Consider the following 26,492-nt stretch of genomic DNA (forward strand, 5'->3'; position numbering starts at 1 on the left):
TGGTGCCCATATATCTAGCAGCATCCCCTTTCCACCTCTGTAGCAGTTATGACTGTGCTTCTCAGACTCCTGAGCAGATTGGCAAGAAGCAAAACAGGTCCGCATGTCCCTGGGGGAAAGTGTGCTTGTGAAGATTTATAACTCACGGCATGGCTGGCTGTGCTGCTATCCCCGTCCCTTCCTTTCTAATTTATCCTACCTACTCACCCTTATGAAGAAGGCCTGCTGGAACAATGGTCTGTCCAGAAAGCATTTCCACTGCCGCTGCAAAACAGTCTAAGCATACAACATGCTTGGTACCAACCAGTCATCACTACATTCCCCACCCCCACATCTCCCACACACTGGTTCCCTATAAAACATTGAGTGGTTCTAGCTGGGGTCTGATACTCTTGACGACTTGTAGGAGATTCTGTATTGAGGGCGGTCTTGTGTTAGATTGTGGTCAGAACCAAGGCCTTTTCCGCACAACCAAAATAAAACATTTTGAGGCAGGGAATGAATTGTTTCCTCTGAGGAGTTCCACAACATTTTTAGCCCAAAATGTTTATTCCCAACCTGAAAACATTTTAAATGCATCCTCAATTTCAGCAATCCTTTTGTTGAAATGTTTTTAAAACGTTTTGGCTTTCTGTGTGAATCTCTTTAAGACATTTCCCAAGCCTCTCTGCAGTTTCTGGACTTCCTCCTCAGCAACATTTTCTGAGCTCACTCCATTGTCTTGCCTGTTTATTTTCATCAGTTTTTTAAATGGGGGTGATATCTTCAAAGCTTTGAGTGCACGACCTATGAAGAATCACAGCACAAGACTCTGAAGCATCAAGGCATCGATGGAGAAGTAAGAAACAAAAATGGAATGAGCACAAATGGTGGCCAGGTAATCTTTTTGAGGGGGTGGGTGTGAACAAATGGGGAAGATTGAAAACATTTTGCAAATGTTCTCATTGGCTTGTGCAGAAAAAGCCCAAGTGAGGTCATAATATAATAAAACACACAGCTGCACAAAGGTCTAAATAAATATTAGACTCACTCAGCTGGAAGGAGAACAGAGAGAAAGTAGTCAGCTTTGCGTAGGTCTTGGGTGCTAGGAAAGAAAATTCCAGCAAGCATATGACCCAGTTCTGTTACTGAGCTGGACTTTGAGAAGTGTCAGATTCCAGGAAAGACATCCTCACAGAACCCCACCCACCTCACAGTCCTATCTAACTTCACAGAACCTCACAGAAGGAGAGAGCGCATGGGTGTCTCCAAAGTGTCTTATGTCATTCATATTCAAGTTGGCCATCAAACCCGGGGGGGGGGGGGGTTCTGTGAGAATGTCTTTTCCACGGAACTCAAGATGTGAGAATTTACAGACCAACAACAATACAATAAACGTGTCTCAGTGTGCGTAGACCAATAAAATTGGAAAGCCGAGAAGCGATCTAAAAGGTATGATAAATTAATTCAAATCATAATTAAAACAGTCTAATTAAAAAAATTAATAAATATTTAATAAATTTAATAAATACAACTAACTGAACCAATTGCTATGGCTGGATTAGATGGTAGATCAATAAATGATGGCGACAACTGCAAAACTTCACACCTGCAGTGGAGCCGCACATACCCACGGGGGACAGATGGAAACAGCTGGGCCTCAATTGAATGCCTGGCGGAACAGAACAGTTTTGCAAGCCCTGCAGAACTCCATGAGGTCCAGCAGGGCCCTGATCTCCTCTGGGAGACTGTTCCACCAGGTAGGGGCCAAGGCCGAAAAGGTCCTGGCAGAGGTGTTCCTCCCATTGGGCAAAGTGGTCAGTTGCCCTGGGCGCCGCCTGGTGGGGGGCGCAAAAACTGCAGGTTTGTCTGTGGAATTTTTGGCCTGCAGATGGCGCAGTTTTTAGGCTAGCAGCACCAAAATTTCAGGGATTGTTCAGGAGACTATCCAGATGATATCACCCAGGTTTGGTGAGGTTTGGTTCAGGGAGTCCAAAGTTATGGACTCCCAAAGGGAGTGCCTCGTCCCCCATTGTTTCCAATGGGAGCTAATAGGAGATGGGGGTTACACCTTTGAGGGTCAATAACTTTGGACCCCCTGAACCAAACTTCACCAAACCTGGGTGGTATCATGAGTAGGGTCTCATGAAGATACTTGGAAATTTTGGTGCTGCTATCTTAATAATTTCACCCCTGACAGTAGGCACCCCCTGACAGAAGGCATTTCCCCAGATTTTCCTTTTAATCCACCTCCTTCCTGCCAATGCTTGTTTTCTTTATTTCTTTTATTCAATGCCTAATAAAGGTTATTATTACTATTTTGGAAGCATTTTGAAAATGTTTTCAAAAAATATTTCCGCTGTGTTCAGATTTGTGAGTTGGGGCATGTGCTATAATGTGATGGTGACTTTGAAACGACCTGATGGTTAAAAAAAATTGTTTGGTCACGGTGGGGGGAGGGTGGCTGCCCATGGGGGGGGGCATCAAACTCAGGTTTTGCCCAGGGCTCCAGTTTGCCTAGGTGTGCCACTGGGTCCTGGCCTGCATTGAGGCCAAACAGACCAACCGGACCTCATGCCCCTTTGCTCCTAATTTTAATGTCCGCTGCGAGTTATATTGGTTATTGTGGCGTTCCCCCTCCTCACTCGGGCCCTTTGGGCGGCGTATCTGTCCCCCCTATCCTAATCTGGGGGTTGGTCTCCCCCAGACAGTGACTCTCCCACTTGGCCCAAGAAACAAACATGCCCTTGCCCAGGCCACCCTCCTCCTAGCTAGCAGGTCTCTCTGCCTTCCTTCCCCTGGCTGATTGAGAATTCGCACCCTCCCTCTCTCTCTCCCTTGTTGCTTCACAGGGAGAGGAGTTTCCAGGGGTTTGTCTCTCCCCTGTGGCCTCACAGGGAGACGTGTTTCCAGCCTGTGTGAAAGACTCCCACCCTGTTACTGCACAGGGTTGGGACCAGCCTAAACCGTGCTCTAGGTTCTGGTAGGGGGTCTGGGCTCCAGGGTCCTCTTCCCTCCTTCCCACTTCCCACCACTGAAGCTGTCCCTTTCCCTTGTCTGTTCACACCACCACCCACATGATCTGCTGCTGCAGCAGCTCCTGACTCTCCCTTTCCCACTTCCTTATATCTCTTCTGCCCTCTCATTTCTCTCCCTCGTCCCAGCTGCTTCCCCAGCCCATCTCCCACATCCGGCTCAGCTGTGGGCGGGCAGGCCCTGCCTGGTCTGAGCTGCTTCTCCAGCCCATCTCCCACATCTGCCTCAGCTGTGGGCGGGCGGGTCCTGCTGGGCCTCTTCCTTGCCTTCCTCTTTGAACAAGGCCTTTAAGGCCTCCACTATCCCTGCAAGAGGCTCCTTTGCAGCCTTCCCATCTGCCGCGGTGCCAGCTCTTGCGTGACCCAGTGGGGCAAGTCCGGGCGCTGCGGCCGAGCCCAGACAGTTATATTAGTGGGGAAGATACTACAAGTGATTGTTGTGTCTGTACTTTGTGTGCATGTTTAATTAGTGGGATATGCCAAATGATTATGACAGGCCCAGGCGACGCAGACCACCTACTGGCTTCAACAGTTTTTCTTTTATATGCCCTCGCCCTTACCCATAATTTCTGCCTCTTTGTTTCTAAGCTTTTCTCTAACCCCAGCCATACCTCCATTTGCACTGGTCTCCACCCTCCCAGCCTTTACAGTACATTCTGAAATGAGCAAAAACTCAAACATCCATTGCAATCAGAAAACGAATGAAGCACACAAAGTTTGCTTTGGCAAAGGTTTTCATAACCAGAATCAATTGGGTGTTATGGGTTTTCTGGGCTGTGAAGCTGTGTGTGGTGGTTTTAGCTAAAACCAGACCATGACCATGCAGCCTGGAAAACTCACAACAGTTTTCCTTGATAAATAATTTGAATTGTTTTAGTACAGACTCTGCCTATTCTGAGATACGAATAGGAAAGCATTTGAAAACAAGAGCTTGGTTTGGTTTGTTTTCCTGGGAATATAGCTCTAGCTCCAGCTGAAGCAATCCTCCCTGTTCAGTGGGAATCAAGCCCTTACCTGTGAAATGCTGGCGGCAGATGCAGGTGTATCCACCTTCCTTGCGTGTGCAGACTCCTCCATTGTGGCAAGGGTTGGAATAGCAGAGGTTGATCTCCATTTCACAATAATCCCCAGTGAAGCCCTGGGGGCAGCGGCACCTCAGGCCTGTGATGGGGTGGATGGGTCGGAAGAGGGTGGAGGGGGAGGCGATGAAGGGAGCTGAGCTGTCAAACTTGAGCACCGAGATGCATTTCATGTAGTTCTGGCAAGGTTCACGAAGGCACACGTTATCATCAAAGGGCAGCACCTCCAGCATGGAGACTGAGGTCAGGGTCATGCGCTTCATGTACAGTTGCTCTTGAAGTTCTTCAGAGCTGAAAAAGTGGCCACCACGAGGTGCCATTGCTGAGAAACTGACATTCAACACTTGGCCTCCAACATCTGTGTCATTCTGGATGTTAAAGATGAAGACATCCTCCTTGGGCGTGGCTAGTACTGTGGCCACACCCTCCAAAAAACTGGCTAGAAGCGGAGAGAGGAAACGCTCTTGCCACATGTTCTCTAAACGCACAGTGATGCTGTTGGCTAACATATCCTCTGTGATGACAATGACCCGCAGGACGCACTGGGCTGTGACACTGTGGATCCCATCTGCAGAGTAGACACAGAAGATGTTAGAACTCAAACTGGGAATGCAGCAAGCCTCCACAAATCAAGAAAAAAAATTTCATCTTCCAAACCTTGTCAATATTTTTCATATGATGAACCAATTGTGTGATAGTTTCGATGTGTGTCCCTGTCACAACTCACCATATCAATCTTCAAGCTATTCCTGAAGTACTCTAAAGTTTGGTTGAGTAGTGATTTGGGGACTCATGTTGAATTTACCACATCAAAAAATAAGTTGACATTGGTTATTGGAATTGACCTAAAATCAAATTAATAGGTATGTGGTGATGTTGTGAGGAGAAACAAGCAAGCCAAAGTGAAAAGGGGGACAAGGTGAGGGATCAAAACTCTATGGGCCTGCAGCAGGCTTGACATTTCAAAAGAAAGCCCACAGGGAGCAAACACCCATAAAAAAGGAGTTGACCTATTTGATGCTTGCAGATGTGCCTATGGAAGGAGGGGGCCATCATGCCACTAACAAAGAACTGATATGCCATGGATTGCAAGTACCTAGTGAGTCTGGGTTAGCCATGGGTGGACATATCTAGTTTAATGGAATAGCTTTAACAAGGAATTTTTAAACTATTTGTCAGTTGCTGGTTCCCTTATTGTGGGATTTTGCATTCCCCAACTTGGGCATTCCCTACTTTTATTACATTACCTGATTTTAGGGTATTTTATTGGACTGCCTTCTAATCAGCCTTCCTTTCTGGTTTTTATCTCTGTTTATCTGTGCTCAATAAAGATCAAGTCTAAGTCAATTCAAAGTTCTCTCCCCGCCCCACATCACACTTTCTTCAGAAATATTGTCCCCAAGGTTATGTTTGTATATTCAAGGATCAAAGATCTATGCCAAGTTTGAGAGCTGTATGGGTAAAATCTCATGCATGAATCCACATACCCCCTCCAGCCTTTGTAACACCCCTTAAGCCTGCCCCCCCAACCTTTGTAACACCCCTTAAGCCTGCCTCATGCTTTGAAAAACATTTATCACAGAGACTGGGGAGGAGCGTCAGTCTGTCCAACTTGATTTAAAGACTGAATGCACTGAACAAATGTTCCCACTTGCTTTGTGCAGGTGTATCATAAGATACGGGACAAACAGTGTGCAAGGAGAGAATCTTAGCATGATTAGCACACTGTTGCTATTAATGGCTGCCTCCCAAACCCCCAGAGAGATGGAACAACGGAGAAAACTAGGCCTCTGCTGCTGCATGTTCTGTGGCCTGCAGAATATTTGGCACAACTTTAAGATTTGTAGATTCCTGTGACCCTTTGATTGCCTTGCCTTGGGAAACATGTTTCAACTGTAAGCTGTTCAGGGCAGGGATTGCATTTTATTGATTCTCAGCAAGGAACTGAGGAAATTTACAGCACTGTAGAAATGTTTTACAGTAACCATAAGGAACCTTTCTGTGCACCACTGAGCTGAATCCCAGTTCTGACTTATTAGCTCACATGTTGTTTGCTACCTGGTCTTACACACATACACACCCTCCTTCTACATATTTTATTGCCTTCAGCCAGGACTGTTGCCTATCCTTCATTTCAAAGAATGACATGTGGACCACATTAGACCCCACATATTTAAGCGCAAGAACGAGGAGCAGGATGGAAAACATTTATTGAACAAGTTCATTCTTGGGAATCTGCTCTGGCCACATGGAGAAAGAGGAGGGCCAGATCTACATTTTTAAGGGAGGCAAAAATACAAAGTTATGCTCCCCAGATGTTATACAAATATTACACACACACATTATAATCAACAACTCTTAAATTATTGAATAAATTATATTGCCCTCTATGAACTTTTAATTAATAATTAGTTTTACATTGCTTTATCTATCAATAATGTTTGAATGTTCCCTCCATCCCTTTGCACACATAAAAACCCAACCCAAGAAGGACATTATTCAGCTGAGTTTTTTCCCCAGACATTTTTTTTTTCAAAATATAGCACACATAATTTTGACAAGGAAACCACCAAACATACCTCATGCTCCTTCACAATCTGATAAAGTGCAGCCCAAGAAAAGCTTTTTCTGGTAATCGCTGCTAGAAGCTGAAATGACTAATCTGTAGCTTTGGTCACTTGAAAAGACTCATTGGAAAAGACAATAATGCAAAGAAACACTGAAGACAGTAGAAAAAGAGGAAGACCCACCATAAGATGGATTGACTCAGTAAAGGAAGTTATGGCCCTCAGTTTTCATGACCTGACCAAGGCTGTTAACAAAAGGAAGTTTTGGAGGCCATTGATTCATAAGTCGGAAACAACTTGATGGCACATAAAGCACATGAGGACCCCTCCATTCTCCTCCTTTCCCAAGTTATAAAATCAGGCCTTTTGAGGAAGGCCAGCCCTATCAGATGAGGGGGCAGGTCTGCATGTGGCCTTTGGCAAAACCAAGCACAACAGCTCCCAGTTTTATAGCAGAGGAGGGAGGGGCAAGAGAAGAGACTGTCATCTTCCCCTCCACCCCATTAGACTCCAGGTGGTTCTAAAGCACCACCTCATCAGAGCACAAGGCATGGAGGGAAAAGGGGCACATCAGGTATTCTAAGTCGTTAATGGCCGCCAGCCCCCCCAAACTCTTCTCCCCCTTGTGAATGTTTAGAATGTCCCCTACACCCAATGGTGGGATTCAAATAATTTAACAACTAGTTGTTTACAAGCACCATTTTAACAACTGGTTCTGCCGAAGTGGTGCGAACCTGCTGAATCCCCCCACTGCCTACAGCCCTCCCAGAAATCTCCCATGTCCACAGACTACCACAACCACTTTCCACTTGAAAAGGGAGTGAGAAGACAAGGAACTGGAAGCTCTGGCAGATGGAAAAGTGGAGGGTACATTGGAAGCAGAATGAGGGAGGTTAGCAAAGTGAAGTAAGTTTGCCTGCGGGGCTGTGTCTCCCACTTGATAGAACTTAAGGTCTTTAAACATCTCAGGAATCTTCAGCTTCCCCTTCTCTTCACTCGCTGTAGTCTTGCCCAACTGAGGGCCTTTCCCCACTTACCTTAAGCCCCGTGCTACTCTCCTCAAGTAGTGCAGGGTCCCCCGACACTCCCCACGACAGGGGCGGCGACAGTGCAGCCTCCCCGACGCTGCTGCTGTCGTGCCCCCTCAGCGTGCAGCATCCCTGGCGCTCTTGTAAACGGCGCCTTTTGATGACCCCACGCAGAGCGCAGGTTCGTGGGGATGCCCAGGCGCACACCAGAGATGCCACGCGCTGAGAGCAGCGCGCGGCATAGGGGGATCTTCGAGAGCCCCCCCACCCTCACCTCCTGCTGCTGCCCCCTTCCTTCCTTGCCCCATAGATCCAGCCCTGAGAAAGGGTCACACAAACTCACAGTCTGAAAAATGAATGTCATTGCTCACCATATTTGCAACAATCAAAATATAAGCAAATTTAAAAATCAGATATTGATTCTATTTCAGGACAATCTCAAAAGCAAATAATTAAACAGATAGCTTTAGTTCAGCAACCATGAGCTAAAACCCCAGTGTCTCCCCTTTATACTTCTTAGCAACTACTTCAACCCCTCTATTCTGTACTGTCAATCATGAAAAGAGAATTAGAAGTTTCTCTAATATTTAATTGAATCAAAAGACCATAATGTGTAATTTTGACATATGTTGTTCTATGTTTAGGTTGCATTTAAATAAGCTATTTTCATAAGCAGGAACTCTAGCATTATAACAAGCAAAAAAGCAAGCATATATTTTGAAGACCTACTTCAGTGACAAATGATATAGCTGCACTTAGAGCTAAACTATGTATTATATTGGAAGTCTGACATTAGCTCTCATGGCATTTTGCTTTTAGTCTAAAAAAACCCGCTGTGATGGAGGGACTTGGATTAGATCTGCAGTATAGAGCAAGGAGGGGTTAACTTTGCCCCTTGGGGCCATTTCCCTGATGGAAATGAGTTTTCCAAGGTTGCAATCAGTCTCTATAGGGAAAGGTTCCACTCTCTCATTCTGAAAGGAAAAGGTCAAAATGTCATTCTCCTCTCTTTGTGAATTTTAAATAAGAGCCAGAAGATGGAAACAAGAAAATGCCCCCACCCTCAGTTTGGGGAGGGTCTGTAGCTCAGTGATTAGACATCTGCTTAGCATGCAGAAAGTCCTGGGTTCAATTCCCAGCATCTCCAGTTAAATGGATCAGGTAGGGGGTGATGTGAAATACATCTGCCTGCGAACCTAGGAAGCAACTGCCAGCCAGGTCAGACAGTGATGACCCTGATGGATCGATGGTCTGATTTGGTGTAAGGCATGTGCAGCTAGCTGATGATGTTTTATGCCAAGGCCAGCCCTGAACCCTCAGCTCTGTCAGTCTGTGATTGCTGAAGGGACTTGTTTTGGGTCATTTCAACAAGGAGCTCTGAGAGACCAACCCCTCCTTTTTTGCTGGTTGCCTCTCTCCTTGTCAAGTCCTTCTCTATGTCCCCGACCATCTATGAAAGCTGTGAGCGGGAAACAGCCCCAGCATGGCATGACTGTGATGGAATGGGCTCCTGGGGAAAAAAAGCTTCCGGAGAATAAGAAGTCAAGTCGTTACGCTCCAGCCAATATGTCTTTGCTCTCTTTGTGCTTTTATTTATACACATTCTGTATTTTTTTCCCCCTCCAGCTGAAAAATGGAAAGATGTGACTATGGCTATTTGTAATCAGAATGTGTGCACTCCTCTCTGCTGTAACAAAGCACCACGGGATATTCAGCCAGCAGCACAACCACTGCATTAGCAGCCCTCTCTGCACCTCCAGCCGTATACTCTGTTGTGCAACAGCTAGAATCACTTCCACTGCTGTCAATGGATGGCCAGCTGTATTAATTACCAGTAGTGAGTCAAGCAGAGGGATTTCCCCTGTGAGCCCTTATTTAGGAGGCTCAAGAATTTTGCACTACAGAATAGCAGCTTATGCTTCCTGCAGTCTTAGAGGCTGTGATCAAAGTGTTGCATGATGAACTCCACAGGCACAGATATACAGCAGGGCTTCCATCCTCCCTGCACCCCCACGCCCTGCCACCTGCAGCTGCTGTTTACAATGCCCAACAAACTGCTGGGGAAGATTCTGCAGCGTCATCCAAGCAACCTGAAGAGATGCTGTCGGGGAGGGAGGGGGCATGATGCTCCCATAATTTGTCTCCAGAAGAGCCCAACTACACATGGAACTGGGGATCCATTCATGAGTATTTTAACTGTGGGGTGGGGTGGGGTGGGGTGGGGGAAGCAATCCTGGGAGCTATATGAAGTGGAACTGTGGTTCTGGGGAAGAGTCATTTTAACTGTTCCCCTTCCTCCTATACTGTGTCCCTGATAAGAAACGTTCCTCCCAAGCTACTTTAAACCCTTTCCCCTCTCGTTACAGTTAAATTTTGCATTAGAGTAGAAGAGAGAGTTTGGAAGAGTTTGGATTTATATCCCCCCTTTCTCTTCTGCAGGAGACTCAAAGGGGCTTACAATCTCCTTGCCCTTCCCCCCTCACAACAAACACCCTGTGAGGTAGGTGGGGCTGAGAGAGCTCCGAAGAGCTGTGACTAGCCCAAGGTCACCCAGCTGGCGTGTGTGGGAGTGCACAGGCTAATCTGAATTCCCCAGATAAGCCTCCACAGCTCAAGTGGCAGAGCTGGGAATCAAACCCAGTTCCTCCAGATTAGATACACGAGCTCTTAACCTCCTACTCCACTGCTGCTCCTAAGTCATGGACCACTAATATCACTATGTAAGAGTCCAATATTTATTTGGAATAAATTATACAAATCACACAAACTGGCATGTTGTAATTTGGGTGCTTTATTCAATTAGCACAAATTGGGTAGCACAAATTGGGTAGTTCAGAACATATTAGGATAGGCAGACAGATTTGGGGGAGATAGCATTTGTAATGGTTTACTCCTTTTTTTACTCTTAGGAAATACAGTGGAACCTCGGTTTTCATTGGTAATCCCTCCGAAAAGAATGGATAAAAACCGAAACTGATGAAACCGATGAAACCGAGGCAAACTTTTCCATAGGAATCAATGTAAATCCAATTAATCCGTTCTAGGCACTCCAAAAGACATACCAAAAACACATAGTGTTTAATGCTGAAAACAGAAACAAACAATAACACTAGGACCAGCTTCAGAGCCAGTGGACCAGTGTCGCACCAGAAAGCTGTCCAAAGAGGTCTGTTTCTGATGCCTCTTTAAGATTTGTCTGAAATGGGGCAAGACATTGTCATTAGACAAGTTGCAGACATGGCCTGCAACAGCTTTGTCCAGGTGATTTTTCTCCACAAACCTCTGCACCTTACTGCAATTCGATGAAAACCGAGGCAAATTGATGAAAACCGAGACAAATTTTTCACTGAAAAAATCGATGAAAACAGAAGGCAATGAAAACCGAGGTTCCACTGTAATGTTGGGTATCATGACTTCCTCTGTCTTGCCAGGGACGTAGGTATAGATTTTTTATGGGGGGGGGGGTTGGGGGTGGGGCCACACCCCCATCCGCCCCTAGCGGATGGCCACGCCTCCCCAAGCCCCGCCCCTGGCCTAGCGCTTATAAAAGCAGCTCTCCGAGGTTGGGGATGGCAGACTCCCCTGCCCTGCCCCTCCCCTCTGGGCAGAGGCATAGAGGGAAAATGGAGCCTGGTGCAAAATCTGAGTTTTGTGCCGCCCCGGGCAGCTGCTGTGATGCTGGAATCCACCCCCAAACAGCATCACTTTCAATGGCATTTAAACTAGAGAGCCCAAATTCTCCTTTTAAATCCACCTTAAAGGGAGAATCTGGGGCCCCTAGTTAAACAACATTGAAAGTGATGCTGTTTTGGCATGAGTAGTATAAGTATGTAGCTTTCCTTTCACCTTTTCAAATTTGACAGCTACTTCCGGTCCCGCCCCCTGAATTAAAAGGGGGAGGGGAATTAAAGGGTGTGAATTAAAGTGGGAGGGGATTAAAGGGTGGAAAAAAAATGCTTGAAATGTGAGTTTGATTTTATTAGAGTTGTGTGTGTGGAAATTGGTTTGTGTTTTAACGAGAGGCTGTAGTCTGGGGCAGGGATCAGAGAGTGAAATGGTAGTTTCCCAGGAAGCTGGTACAGTGAATGCTGTGTTTGAGAAGGTGACTTCTCCATTTTTACACGCTCTTTGGAGAACACAGTGTGAATAAAGCAAACCCTGTCCCACAAATCCGGCAGCACTCTGTGTTTTCACACTCCTTCCCATTTTTTTTACACACTCTGTGGAGAACACAGAAAAGCAAACCCCTCACCCCCCCCTCTTTCTTTCTCATTCTCTGGAAAGCCCTGTTTCACCAAGGGCACCCACCAAAAAAAGCTGTACCCTCAACAAACACGGTTTTTTTACATCGCTCTTTTGGAGAACACAGTGTGAAGGTAAGCTTAAACCCTGTCCTTTAAAAAATCCCGCGAGCACTCTGTGAACTTTAAACCTCCCAAAAGTTGTTTTAGGAAGCAGAGAAACCAGCCAGAGTTCCTGTTCTCTACAAAAGCTGTCCCTCTCCACACACCCCAGTGTTTTAAATCCCACAGCACCCAGTGTTTTACACACTCGGTGGAGAACACAGAAAAGCAAACCCCTCACCCCCTTTCTCTCTCTTTCTCACACCTCTCCCACCCCAGTGTTTTAAATTCAAACAATCCTATGATTTTTACAGTCTATGGTTTTGCAGCCTGTTACACATATTCTTTCATTCCCCAAACTGTGAGCCTGTGTGCCTTCCCCAAAATTCGCTGGCAGAAACGAATGCACGCCCAAAATACACAGAAGGATACAATGACCCCCTGCACCAGACGGATCTACACAATAGGTTGGGAAAACATATAGTCAGCATATCCTGCCTGGAATCTAAAAACCATAGCTCCCACATTCCCCGAATCTCATCCGACTTTGAAAAGTTCCCTGCAGGAAGCTAAATTAACTTACTACACTTTTATAAAATGATATAAAATGGGCGTGAACCATTGGGGCATAGGGGATACAGGATTCTGAGGTGTTTCCTGCAAGATGCTGTAAAATAGTTCACCCATACCCCAAGCCTTTTCACATCCTTCAGCCCCTGAGTGCAAAGCAGAATCTCTCATTCCAAAACGTAGAGAGGCTGACAGCCCAGAGCGCCTCCAAATCCCCGCCCTTTGAAAAAAAACCATGTGTGTCATTGTGTGAGATGTTGAAAACGCGGGACAGGGCGGCAGCACTTTTTTGCATTGCAGTGGCCATAGCGCGTTTCAAGCAGATATTCACAGTAGAAAGCGCTACACACACTCAACCCTGCTCTGCCCAGAGTAGACCTGTCCCAATATAAAACCATGCAAACTTGGCTATTTCACTTACCAAAATGGACGTGGTGCATTTTCCCATATCGTTGCAAGACTTTTTTTAAAGAAAGCCCAGAATCCCCATTGTTCTGGAAATAAATATTATTGACTTTTTATCTGAACAACCACTACCTACAAAGTCTGCAGGTAGCCATTATCCGCTGGGTAGAGTTTAAGCCAGTAAGAAAAATGTGCAGAGCATCCTGAAACTGGATAACCAATGTGTTGTAGCAGTTAAAGAAATCACAGACGATTCGCGATGCTTAAGGAATCGGTTTTTATTTAATTCTACCTAGATTTCACTTAGTGTGAATTTTTTACAGTCTTTATATACCCCCCTTCTAGGTTTTTTTCATGCAGAGGCCGAGGCCTCACGGCATTGTAGCCCACAACACACCCAAGTTACAGCATTCCTAAAGTTACCACAGTTACCACGTGTTGTGAAGGAATGTTCCCCACCACGGTCTGTTTCCCCACCCTTCCTTGTAAGCACTCCAGGATGGTGGTGAAGGTGGATCAGTAGCAGCGCTACTTCGAAATCCCTAGGGAAGTTTGTTGTACGATTTTACCACGAAGCATGTTAGGTGACCAAAGCCAGTCACAATTCTTCCAGGGCACCTCACCGAGAGCCTGTTGTGGGGAGATTGAAAGCAGTGGTTTGAGGGTCTTTAAAGAGGCTGGGGTCTGAATGAAAGCAGTTTGGTCTGAAAGTCATGGCGCAGAACCCCAGCACTCAGGAAAGCACACAGCCCTAGTTTTCAGGGGGGAAAGACACGCACACGGGGACAACTGTGGAATCAGGCATTCAGCGGTCGCGGCGCATCAAGCTGCTCCTGCAGGGCGGGCACAGGAGGTCCAGAAATAGAGTTTGAGCTGTAAAGCAGACCAAGCGTGTCAATTTTGTTGATTCGGGTAGGAAAGCGTCATATGTCAAAACAAGAGCACTCTGGAGATCCTTTGGAGGCTGGACTACATAGCATTATAACCTGCTCCCACCCCCCGACCCCAAAAAAAACACACCTTCCTCCAGGCATCACCCCAGACTCTCCATGAATTTCCCAGTCAAGAGATTCTGTATGCAAATCCCCAAACTCTTTGCAAGTAAGAAGAAATGTCCTCTAAAAGGAAACTTTTTTGTTATTTATCCGGGTCCCTATAGTTTGTTTGTTTCAACGGTGTGTTCACTAAACCTTGCGAAAATACCAACGAATTTTGGGTAGATTTAGATTTTAGTTTTAAAGGCGTCAGCTATTTTTAGCGTTTCCTGTTTATTCGAGGAATGCTTGCAAAAAACTTTTTAAGAATGACAGCAAACCCATTCTTAAGAATGGCATGCTTGTAATTGCACATTTTTAAACTTAATCACAGATTCAAGGCCAAAATGTTTTCTGGACTGTTTTCTGGTGCCATTACATGGATTTTCTACAAATTTCGTTAAAATTATATTTTCATAGCAGATACATAAAAAGTAACGGGGAACTGGTGTGTGTATTTGCTAACATACTACTCGGCAAACAAAGTTTTGCAAACCAGCTTTTAAAAATTACCTTTTAAAACTTTAGATTACCCTGCTAAACCTGATGTAAGGCCCTCCTAGAAATATATATCTAAAGTTGCGGTAGCAAGTGAGGTTGTTCAGTAGTTTTTCTAAAAGTCTTCCGAGTTTTCACATCTGCAGAAAGCGCGGGCTGTTTTCTGAATTATTTTTAAGCATACCTTCAGGACAGCCAGCAAAATACAACAGAGGGTCTCCATCTTTGTAAACCCTGCTTGTCCTAAAAGCAGGAAGTTAGAGATGCAGTATCAGAATAAAACATCTGTCTGCATAATGAGCAAACCCAGAGAGATATTTTCCTGTCAGAAAACAGGGATATCTACACTCTTGAGTTTAACTTTGTCAGGTCTTTAAAAAATACAGAGGGATAATCAATAGACCTTACAATCAAGCACTCCCAGCCACCTTTCTTTCAGCAAATCAAAAGCTGCCCCTGTCATTCAAGACCGGTTTCCACCCTAAAAACAACTATTGGAAACCAAGGGTTTGCTCCTAGTTTTCCACAGTTGCCATTTTGTACTCTAAGGGTCAATGATTATTGGTGCATCCCTACGTTTTGTTTTTATTGTGCCATCCCCAGGCTTGATAAAATGCGTTATTTTCAGTGTTAATGACATTCCCACAGGGGTCCCCGAATCCCAGTTCTGTCTTTTTAGAGATCGCATTTGATCTTTTTTCAATACTGATCTCTCGCAGTTATCTTCATAGGCTTACACTTTACTCTGGGAAGCTTTAACTCTACCTACTCAGGATAGGCAAAGCGTCTGCGTAAAAAATAAATTCAGGGCCAGAAACTTGTTTAAACATTTCCTAGGACAAGAGAAGTTGTGGGCCACTGTATTATACTCCAATCTCTTTTACACTTGTTCTCACAAGAAAGTTGATTCTTCCTACCATGCATAATAAGTATTGGCTGAACGTTATAATACTGTTTCCTACTGTCTGGACCCGATGGTCAGTTTCTCTTCTGACTGAATGTCCTCCTTGATAGAGGAATCTCCGATTAACCGATGTGGAATAATGGGGGGGGGGGGATGTAGAACTGTGTTGCTTAAACATCTGCCTCCCCCGACCCACAGGAAAATATACACGTATTTAAACATTTTGTAACTGTATACAGAAGTAATTGCACCATTTCTTGAGTCTGTATCTATTTGCTGAAAAACCAATCTTTCAAGTTGCTCGGCCACTTATACTACTACTACTACTACTAACATCTTAGCTACTCAATGGTTGATGCGTAGTTAAGAAGGAACCGTTGCTACTTGGATGTCGGGATACTGTGTTGCAGAGCTATTTGTCCCGGTTCCTGACCGTTCAGTGAATAAGAAAACTTGAATGCTTTTTATAGAAATGTAGGCTGATGACAGGCATCGTCTTTGTTCAGCTGTTAAGGTTTTTAACGCACACAGATCTTAATGGCTGTATCAGGAGGAAGGCCTGAAAGGTATGGCTGGCGAAGATAAGCAACGCAGGAATAATGGTATTTTGGGGTGTCACTTTTATGAAAGTAATGAGACTTCTTGTAATGTGCCAAAGTAAAATGGTCAGACTCTTCACAGCAGGATAGTGCCCGGATGGGTAATATTCTAAGATAGAAATTCTAAGATACACTAGTGTCGCTTTTAAAAATTTGGAGAGAGATTGTTGACAGGGGATGATGATAACTATAACAGGTTCTGGAAAGATAAAGGGGAAGTGGTGATAAAGGCTTTTAGTCCTAACCAGACCAGAAGGTTTTCTAAACAAACGACTGCCTGAAGAACTGGCATTAAGAAAACACTCCCCGATAGGAACAACTTTTCTTGCTTTTAATAATCTTAGCCTCCAGAGCATGCGGATCGGTTTTATAACATGAGAGAAATTGTACCTTTTAGCAGACTAGGAACAAGAAATGAGAGTATATAAAGATATCCCAATTTAAGACACAAAAATACTATTTTCTTGGAATTATAAAGCGGCCCCAAAGCTCAAAACAGGAGTGAAAGGGTAGGAGATGAGACTCGAAGAGGGACTTCATGGAGATGATTATTTTGCTAGGGTAAACTTTCTAGACAGCAACCTATAATGATTTTTTTTAATTTTAAAGAGTGAATTAATATCACACGAAGCAACATTTCATTTTCAGCAGCAAAACTCTTTTCTAACACACAGAAGGGAATTATGCCAAACAACGAACAGCATTTTAAAGCGCTTTTGCTTAACTCTTTGGAAGAAGTTTGGAAAAACACAAAATCATAAAAAAACTGAAATACTTTTTTTCAACCAAAGTGGGCAAGAAGTAAGAAATCAAATCAGGAGGTGTTGTAACATGTAAAGCTGACAAAAAATCTCTGAGTTACGGCCCATCTATCTACCCACCCTTTGGCTACCAGTTTCTCAAAAGATACATTAATACCCAGGTATTGCTACGTACAAGAAATAAGAAACAGAGAGATACAAGCTGAAACAGTTCCGTTGAGCTTTTATTTATCGAGAGAGGCGCACCTAAGGTTCCTGTTAAGCTTATCACACCTAAAAGGTTCCTTCTTTACTACCGCATGCATCAAGGTATGCACTGAAGTAGCTCTTGTGCATGGAGATTTTTTACTGTCCCCTTCAAAACTGGCTGCATAACTTTTCAACCTGTTTGGTGAGATCTCGTAGGAAAGGTAAAAGGCATTCTGGACCCAGAATTAGTGCACAGTCAAGTTATGTATCATAATTGATGATCATCGGTTTCCTTTTTTTTACCTATTATATATTTACCGAAGGTCCTACAGCCGCTTATCCAACCATGAGATCCCAACTGAACATTTATATTTTATCATCACGACAGCGGGCAACAAGAATTGTACTCGGCGACGCTGTGTGCAAAACAGAATAAAGTGCTGCCCATGCCGGAAGATTGGAGAGACAAAGGTGCTTTCCTTATATGTGAACCCTGAAGATCGAATTACCTTTTTTGAGATCATATAAATATAAATGGGGCGTGGACTAATTATGTGAATGACTGAATTTTTAAACTATTCTGAATAAAAGGGGGAGTTGTCATCATCGAAATCCACTCAGGAGGTTTTCTATAATTGGCCTGGCTTGTTTTAGGTCAGTCCCAGTTCCACCACCAGTGGGGAGGGTGAGAGGTGGTTACACATAAATACTGGCTCTGTCTTTTGAGTGTGAAACCAGCTGACTTGGCACACTGAAATGTGGAGTCGAGTGGATCTGAGAGAGTCTGTTGCTCCACATGAGCCCACCCCCAGCTCCGGGGAGGAGACAGAGAACCAAAGAAGGCTCCTACCTGAAACGTGAAAGACTTTAACATACCAGCCATGGCCATTGTTTCTCCAGCCATTATTAGAAGAACAGGGTCCAGCCCCCATTTCAGAAAAGCTTGTGGATGCTGTACAAACTTAACATGAGCAGATGGTGAGTTAGCAATATGTTTGGGGTTTTTAGGGTTGTGTGGAAAAAATATTGTGGTAGTAAGGCATTGTGTAAATTCTTCTTATTTTTTCCAACATTTTACAAGAGATTTCACCTTTCCACAAGCACTTGGTTATGATGGGGGTCCCTATCTCCAGCTGTATGCAGAAGAAGCAGGCCTGGGAGGCTTTGGACCTGTGGCCTATTCTACCTTGAGGAAAGGAGATCAGCGTTTACAAGCTATTGAAAGCAGCTGTTTGTGCTTTCATTTTGGGAAGCGTTGCATTGTAGCCATATGGACACATGTCTCGCTGTGATGGCTGTAGATATGACCAATAAGGGAACCAGGAAGCTCAAGGATTGCTTATCGCGTGGTTTCGGATTTTATGATCCGAATTCTCGACCGAAATATGCCAGAATCTGAGAAAATATCATTGCCTGTGTTAAAAAATAGTAATGTCTGTTATTGTAGGTTGTGTTTTAGACTGTTTTGCTGTCAATGCTAAAAACACTGTCGCTTTTATATTGGAGAAATTGGTTATGAAAATTGGTAACTTGAGAGAGTCCAAGCAGCTGCACTCAAAAGTTTAGGATACAGAAATGTCTGCCAGAATATGTGGCCTTGCAAAATAAATGCCTGTCCCAACCACATGCTGGTTGAAAACCTTCTTGAAATCTTTTTTGTAAAGATGTGTGCAAGGGTGTCCTATGGAAAAGAAATAAAACTCTGTATATGTAGAAATCAACGCTTTACAGCTTTCAAGATAATCATGTATAAAATAAAATCTGAATATGTGGTATTAATAAAAGGCCACAACACATTTACCCTTATTGAAAATAAAACTCTGTATATGGCTGAAATCCAACCTTTGCAGCTTTCAAGATTATCATGTAAAGAATAAATCTGAATATATGTAGTATTAATAACATTAATCTCAATATGTGTGGTATTAATAAAACCTTACATTATTGAAAATATTCTAAAGTGCTGGCAGTTCTTGTGAAAGTTTTTTTTTTGGATCGTAGCAGGTTTTAAAGGGGCATCCATCTACCAAACACTGGGGACTTTTAACGATTGTGGTAACCTTATTAGGCGCAAGCCGGACCAAACTTCTCGTAGTTTCAATACTGCTGTTATGATCTCTTTCAAATCCCTACACACATTCATTATTCACATTTTGCTTCTTGCTCTCTGTGATTTACAAGACATAATATTGGGATGCTCGTGAACTATTGTTTTGAAGCATGTGCATTCCTTCATAATAGGAATATAATGGATTTGTGGGGAGTGTTGTTTTTAAGCCTTAGTAATAAAACCCTGCAAACCCCATTTTATATATATGCAGTTCTTAAGAATCAAATTGAAAGCTTCCAACTAAAAGAATCTATCATTAAGAGATCCGAAAACATAAGCAAAAAACCTTATAAACTACATTCTATTACAAAATGTTAATCTTCCTTTAGGTATTGCTGTGTGAAATAATATAAATGCCTGAAATTATTATTTTTCCATTCAACTGCTCTTATAAACTAAGCATGTAGATCCTTTCCTATCAGGCTTGTTAAAACAGACTGTTGACTGTTATTAAAAATATACTGAAGTGTTACAGGTGGTTGTAAAATAAAGCAAAGGAATGGCTTTACAGCATCCCTTTTGTTCTCTTGAAAGACTCCTGATGGAGGTGAATGTGTGGCCCCAGTGTGTGTGTCATGGCAACCCTACAATGTTCTGTACCAGTCAGTCCTGGAAGAGGAGTGGGGAGAGACTCCTAGCTAAAATGCCCTGCAAGAACAAAACAAACAAGAAGTCGGGCACCCTTGCTGAGAAAGCAGTCTGTAGTTTGACGGGCTGTTATTTATTTCTATGCTGTGCACTATATAAGGTATTGGAAAAGCACAGTAAACGTGACTAGCTTTGGCCAAAGCCTCAACCCTAAGCATAAGAGTGAAGAAGGGGAACAAATATTGGAACATGTACACAAAATAGGTGAGGTGAGTTCTACCGTCACCTTCTTGATATTCAGTCACCTTCTTCATGCGACGCATCGCTACATTCATGGGAAACAGGTAATAAATGGGACCACCCATTTGAATTGGCCCAGGAGTGAAATGAGCAACACCAACGGCTCTCAAAATCATACCCGATATCCAATAATTTCAGGATTAGTATGCTTAGTAATACTAAACTTCTTATGTTTTTTAATCTTTTAAGTGCCCAAGCCTCAGCCAGACTCTACATTTTGAATCCACACCCTTTCTTAAATGTATATAGCTAAAAGGATCACTAAAATGGGCGTGAATGCGCTCATACTAGGTCCACATGTTAAAAGCGGCTTTTCCCGGCCCTCTCCGCCGTTTGAAAAACAACCACCAATCAGAGCATGGTGTTAGTAAGCGTCATGGCCCCACCATGCGCCCCTAGAGGTTATCTGGTATAAATATGGAAAAAGAGGAACAAGTTGAAGACTTTTCCAGTAGTTGCTGGCTAAGGGACCTTTTGGTTTGGACAATAATACATTGGAGAAGGAGGAGAACATGTGTGCCGGTGCTATGACTTCTGGCAGAACTAGAGCTGCGAAGAAAGAGCCCATTTATGAGGAAATGGCCCTTCAAGGAACCTTAACGGCCGCCACTTCGCGGCGGATGATGTTTTAGGCTTAAATGGCAGGACCCATTACCGTTAGATTGCCGGGTAAAGCTGTTCTGGAGGATTAATTGGTGTGGGGTGATTTTTTTTAAAAAATGTAATGGGGTACTCTGTGTGTGTGTAATATTATTATTATTATTATTATTATTATGTGTGTGTGTGTGTGTGTTATTGTGTGTGCGTGTGTGTGTGAAAAGCAACAATCTTTCTTTCTCTTTTATTTTTTAGGAGGGTGTCTCAATGCTGACTGACCTAGCTACAATAGGTGCACACTGGCGGTGGAAAGTTGGATCAGATTGTTGTCCCTATGTAGCTTCAATGTGCATATTATAAAGGAATTCCAGGGACGACTGATTAAGTGATGATGATGATGATAGCGAACCTGATTCTGAAAGTCACAGTTCGAGCATGAGATTTTTTCTGAGGAAGATGAGGAGTGACACTCCATTACCCCCCACCCGACACCAATAAATCTCAGAGGGAACAGGGCTACGACCCCTTGGAGGTTGATGCAAAGAAGAACTATTTCTCTGTAGTGACGGAGCTATATCGACGATGAGTATGCAAAAGAAAAAAAAGGCCAAATGTGTATTGGTAGTCTGCACAACCCAAAGCTGATGTATTTTTTTTAATGTTTTCAAAAAAACTGTAGGTGTGGCAGGGCGCCGATGGATCCTGACATTGTTATTGGCTAAGCTGGTTCAGGGGAGAACTAGATCGAATCGATATGCTGCAGTCGGTCAAAAAAAAAAAAAAAAAAAAAAAAAAAGCGAACTGATCCGAATCTGTTCAAAGCTACAGCCCTGGTGATACCGAGGGCACGCGCTATACCAAATTATGTCAAAAATTATAGATTTATAGCCATTTAGTTGGGTGAATAGGCATATGGTCGCTCTAAAGCCCGACTCCGCATAAGCATTTGTGAAAACCCAGGACTGACATATGGAGTGTGTTGTCAGCGCCGCGGATTCGAGTGCCCTCTCTTCTGGTATGAATATTGCTGAATAAAAGAAAAAAAGTTCATTGTTATGTAAAGAAAACACCATGTGTTTGTATTATTGTGTTTAAAATCTGCAGTGTATGGGGATGATGGGTCCGTGGACTCAAGCTCTTTTGGCTATAATGTGTTCAAGAGAAAGTAAATCCTGAAGGTGTTGTTACGAAGATGCTATTTTGTTAACGCAGTTCCAGGAACGATGGATCCCTGTATATGCAAGCCAAGAGGGGTTAAAAAAAGCATAGATCCGTATTATGACATCAGTGGTAGTGTAACCACACAGCCAGGGTTCTAGGTTGGGGGGCTTGAGAGCTGGAAGGGTTTTGCAACAACCAAATTTTAAACAAAAAAAAGAGTTTACTTTCTTTAACATACTTAACAATTATCAAACATTAACATTTAACCTTAACACTCCAAGGCCCTGTTCAAGTCCATCCCTTTCAGTTCGGTAGAATTGCATGATAAAATGCAATTATTTTAAAAATGTTCTCAGAGGCTGTTCATCGCAACTGATGATCAAATTCACAAATTGAACCTCGGGAGTTTAAGCATTCCGACACATCGCTCTCTACAATCCCTGATGCAGAAACATTATGAACAGCTATGTATTTCCACGTCCCCTGCTCTTTCTTCTCTATACTCCTTTGGGTTTACAATTCTATTAATCACAAACAAAGCGAAGATTGCCAACATTAAAAGCGCTTGAAAATATAGCTATTATTAAAATATCCTACATTATTGTGCAGGACTAGGGTTGCCTTGCTCCAGACTAAGAGATACACTAGGAGATTTTCAAGGTGAAGCAGAAACCCTAAGGAAGAGGGGGTGCCCTCAGAGAGAGACTCACTTTCAGTGGAACGCATGATGCAGAATCTACCATACAAAGTTGCCATTTTTTCCTGGAATTATACATGATTTACAGAAGATCTCCACCTGCCACCACCTGGAGGTTGGAACAACATATGACTTCGCGACTCCTTAGCTAACTATTATGTATACTGAAATTCATTTCCAGCTACCTATGGTGAAAAAACCACATTATGCATTTTGGGGAGACACAGTATTGTAAGAATTATGTATGCCAAAAGTTATACCATAAACAAAATAGCCACAGGCGAAACTTCATAAAATAATAGCAAGGGGAAGACTAGAAGACTTAAAGATAAATGTTTTCCAAGTATGCAACACCATTTTAATAGCATAATATAAAATATTACTAATTCAAAAAAACTTTGCAGGCTCCATTGTTCAAGTTTCATATGGCTGGATGCAAATATTTCCTAAATGGCCAATTCAGGAACTGAAATTTGGAAACCATTACCTAAAAGGGATTATTTTCATATTCAATACATTAAAGGATCTCATGCAAATACAGATTCACAAATATCATGCACAATGTGCTCCATAGTGGAAGGTTACAGAGTAAAATGTCTTTTGCTCTAATTAGCCCCCCTTTGCAGAGGCTCTCTAAAAAAAGAGATCGCCTTTTCTTTTAAAACTTAGTGCTTTCAAGTGATTTTCAGAAGGGCATAGTTCGATCTCCACTCTCCTGACTCTATATCCCAACCTCCCACCCCTAACAACCTCCCATGAGGCAAAACTGGTAGTGAATGAGAGCCGAATTAATGAGAAACCGGCTCATTTGCATGCAGGCTCTGTGAGGATGCTGCTTGGGGGGACAATATAAGGGAAATATCTTCTTGAGAGTAAGAAGAAAGGATGAGGGCAAAATTGCAAAAGAGTGATTTGCAGAAATGCCACTGAGGGATGCTGGGGAAACTGTTTACAATGGAAATTGAGACTCACCATAACTTGAAAGGTTTGTTGTTGACTCATGGTGACATGTAAATACCTAGTTGAGTGAGTTTTTACATAGAGAGCTCTAGAGAGAGTTCTAGCCAGAGCACAATAACAGTAATAAGCCTCAAAAGAAAGTCATTTGACATTGGCCCACACTCCAGTCTGGGAAGAGCAGTCAGTTTTTTTTAAAAAAATACTTAATTTGCTACATTCTTTCTTTTTAAACAAGGCCATACACCTTAACTTTAAGTGCAACATAACTATTTAACACCAAAGACAACTACCCTTTTTTTTACTAACATTTTACAGCAGATACATATTCTCCTATACCAATCATCGCCCCTACTTTCCTAGCACCCACGAGGAACTATATAAATAAATGAACAATAAAATAAACCTCCCTTTTATTCAGAATAGTTTAAAAAATTCAGTCATTCCACATAATTAGTCCGCCGCCCCCCATTTAAACTTATATTTATATGATTCAAAAGGTATTCGCCTAGGGTTCACATATATGAAAGAGGCACCTTAATGTTCTACCAATCTTCCGGCATGGGCACTTTATCTGTTTTGCACACGCTGCGTCGGGTACGAATTCTTGCTGCCGCCAGTTTTATGATCAAAATAAATGTTCCGTTGGGATCTCATGGTTGGATACAGAGGCTAGACTTCGGTAAATATATAATGCGAGGTAAAAAAAAAGGGGAAACCGATGATCATCAATTATGAGAACTTGACTGTGCGCACTTGGGTCCAGAATGCCTTTACCTTCCACAGTGATGCGCCTACTCAAACAGGCTGAAAGAGCATTGCCGTTTTGAAGGGACAGCAAAAAAATCTCCACACTTTTGGAGCTATCAATGAGGTATACCTGATACGGTAGTAAGAGGAACCTTAGATTGTGCGCTAACTTAGGAACCTTAGGTGTGTGCCCCTCTCGACAAATAAAAGTCAATGAACGAACTGTTATTTCAGTTGTATTCTCTTGCTTTTATTTCTGTAACGAATTAGCACACCGGGTATTAATGTATCTTTTGAGAAACTGGGAATAGCCATAGGGTGGGAAGTAGATGGGTCAGAATTCAGAGATTTCCACAGCTTTCAACATGTTACAACACCTCCTGATTTATTTTACTTCTGCCCACGGTTGAAAAAAAAAAGTATTTCTCAGTTTTTATGATTTTGTGTTTTTCCAAACTTTCCAAAGAGTTACAAAAGCGCTTTAAAATGCTGTTCCTCGCTATTTTGGCCCCTTCTGTGTGTTAGAAAGAGTTTTGCTGCTGAAGAAATGGGAAATGTTGCTTCGCGGTGATATTGAGTATTACTCTTTAAATTAAAAAAATCATTATAGGTTGCTGTCTAGAAAGTTTACCCTAGCAAAGGAAGAATAATCATCTCCATGAAGTCCCCTAGTCTCATCTCCTACCCTTTCACCCTGTTTTTGAGCTAGCCGCTTATAATCACAAAGAAAATAGTATTTTTGTGTCACTTAAATTGGGATATCTTATATACTCTCATTTTGTTCCTAGATCTGCTAAAGTACAATTGTCTCTCTCATGTTATAAAACCGCCCGGCATGCTCTGGGCTAAGATTATTAAAAGCAAGAAAAGCCAAGCGTTCCTATCGAGGGGAGTCGTTTTAATGCCTCTTCAGCATCGCTTGTTTAGAAAACCTCTGGCCCGCTAGGACAGAAGCCTTATCACCACTTCCCCTTTATCTTCCAGAACCTGTTATAGTTATCATCATTCCCTGTAAACACCCTCCAAATTTTTTTAGGTGCAAAGGACACTAGTGTATCTTTAGAATTTCTATCTTAGGAGAATATTACCCATCCGGCACTATCCTGCTGTGAAGAGTCTGACCATTTTACTACACATAAGAAGCCCTACTACAAAGTGACACCCCAAAATACCATCTGCTTATCTGCCAGCCACTCACAGGCCTTCCCTCCTGATAATAATACAGATCGTGTGTGCGTTTAAAACCTTAACAGTTGAACAAAAGACGATGCCTGTCATCCAGCCTACATTTCTATAAAAAAGCATTCAAAGTGCTTTCTTATTCACTGAACGATTCAGGAACCGGGACAAATAGCTCTGCAACACAGCATTCCGACATCCAGCAGTAGCAACGGTTCCTTCGCTTAACTACGATCAACCATTGAATTGAAGCTAAGATGTTAGTAGTAGTAGTAGTAGTATAAGGGTCGAGCAACTTGAAAGATTGGTTTTTTCAGCCGAAATAGATACAGAACTCGCAAATGGTGCAATTACTTCTGTATACAGTTACAAAATGTTTAAATATCGTGCATATTTTCCTGTGGGTCGGGGAGGCAGATGTTTTAAGCAACACAGTTCTACATCCCCCCCCCCCCCATTATTCCCCATCGGTTAATCCGGCGAGATTCCTCTATCAAGGAGGACATTCAGTCATCAGAAGAGAAACTGACCATCAACCAGACAGTAGGAAACAGTATTATTATAACGCTCAGCCAATACTCTATTATGCATGTGAGTGGAAGGAGAATCAACTTTCTTGTGAGAACAAGTAAAAGAGATTGAGTATAATACAGTGGCCCACAACTTCTCTTATGCGTCAGGAAATGATTTCAACAGAAGTTTCTGGCCCTATGAATTTATTTTTTACGCAGACGCTTTGCCTATCCTGAGTAGGTAGAGTTAAAGCTTCCCAGAGTAAAAGTGTAAGCCTATGAAGATAACTGGCGAGAGATCAGTGATTGAAAAAAGATCAGTACGCGATCTCTAAAAGAGCATAGAACTCGATTAGGGGGACCCTGTGGGAAGTGTCATTAACACTGAAAAAATAACGCATTTTAATCAAGCTGCGAGGGATGGCACAATAAAAAACAAAGCGAGGGATGCAACTTTCAATAACTTCATTGACCCTTAGAGTACAAAATGGCAACTGTGGAAAACTAGGAGCAAACCCTTGGTTTCCAATAGTTTGTTTTAGGAATTGGAAACCGGGTCTTGAATGACAGGGGCAGCTTTTGATTGTTGAAAGAAAGGTGGCTGGAGTGCTTCTGATTGTAAGAGTTCATTTGACGATCCCTCTGCTTAT

At 43.0% G+C, this 26,492-nt stretch overlaps 1 protein-coding gene across 2 annotated transcripts in view; it reads right to left on the reverse strand.

Moving 5' to 3' along the window:
• The window catches only part of CELSR3 (cadherin EGF LAG seven-pass G-type receptor 3), a 231,456-nt gene that overhangs the window by 178,888 nt on the left and 26,076 nt on the right, over positions 1-26,492 (reverse strand). For both annotated transcript variants that reach the window (XM_048489745.1, XM_048489744.1), the window contains exon 2: positions 4,029-4,661. In XM_048489745.1, the coding sequence (XP_048345702.1) occupies positions 4,029-4,661 (633 nt within the window). The remainder of the gene's footprint in view (positions 1-4,028; positions 4,662-26,492) is intronic.

This window comes from Sphaerodactylus townsendi, linkage group LG03 (assembly GCF_021028975.2).
Source record: "Sphaerodactylus townsendi isolate TG3544 linkage group LG03, MPM_Stown_v2.3, whole genome shotgun sequence".
NCBI classification, from domain to species: Eukaryota; Metazoa; Chordata; class Lepidosauria; order Squamata; family Sphaerodactylidae; genus Sphaerodactylus; species Sphaerodactylus townsendi.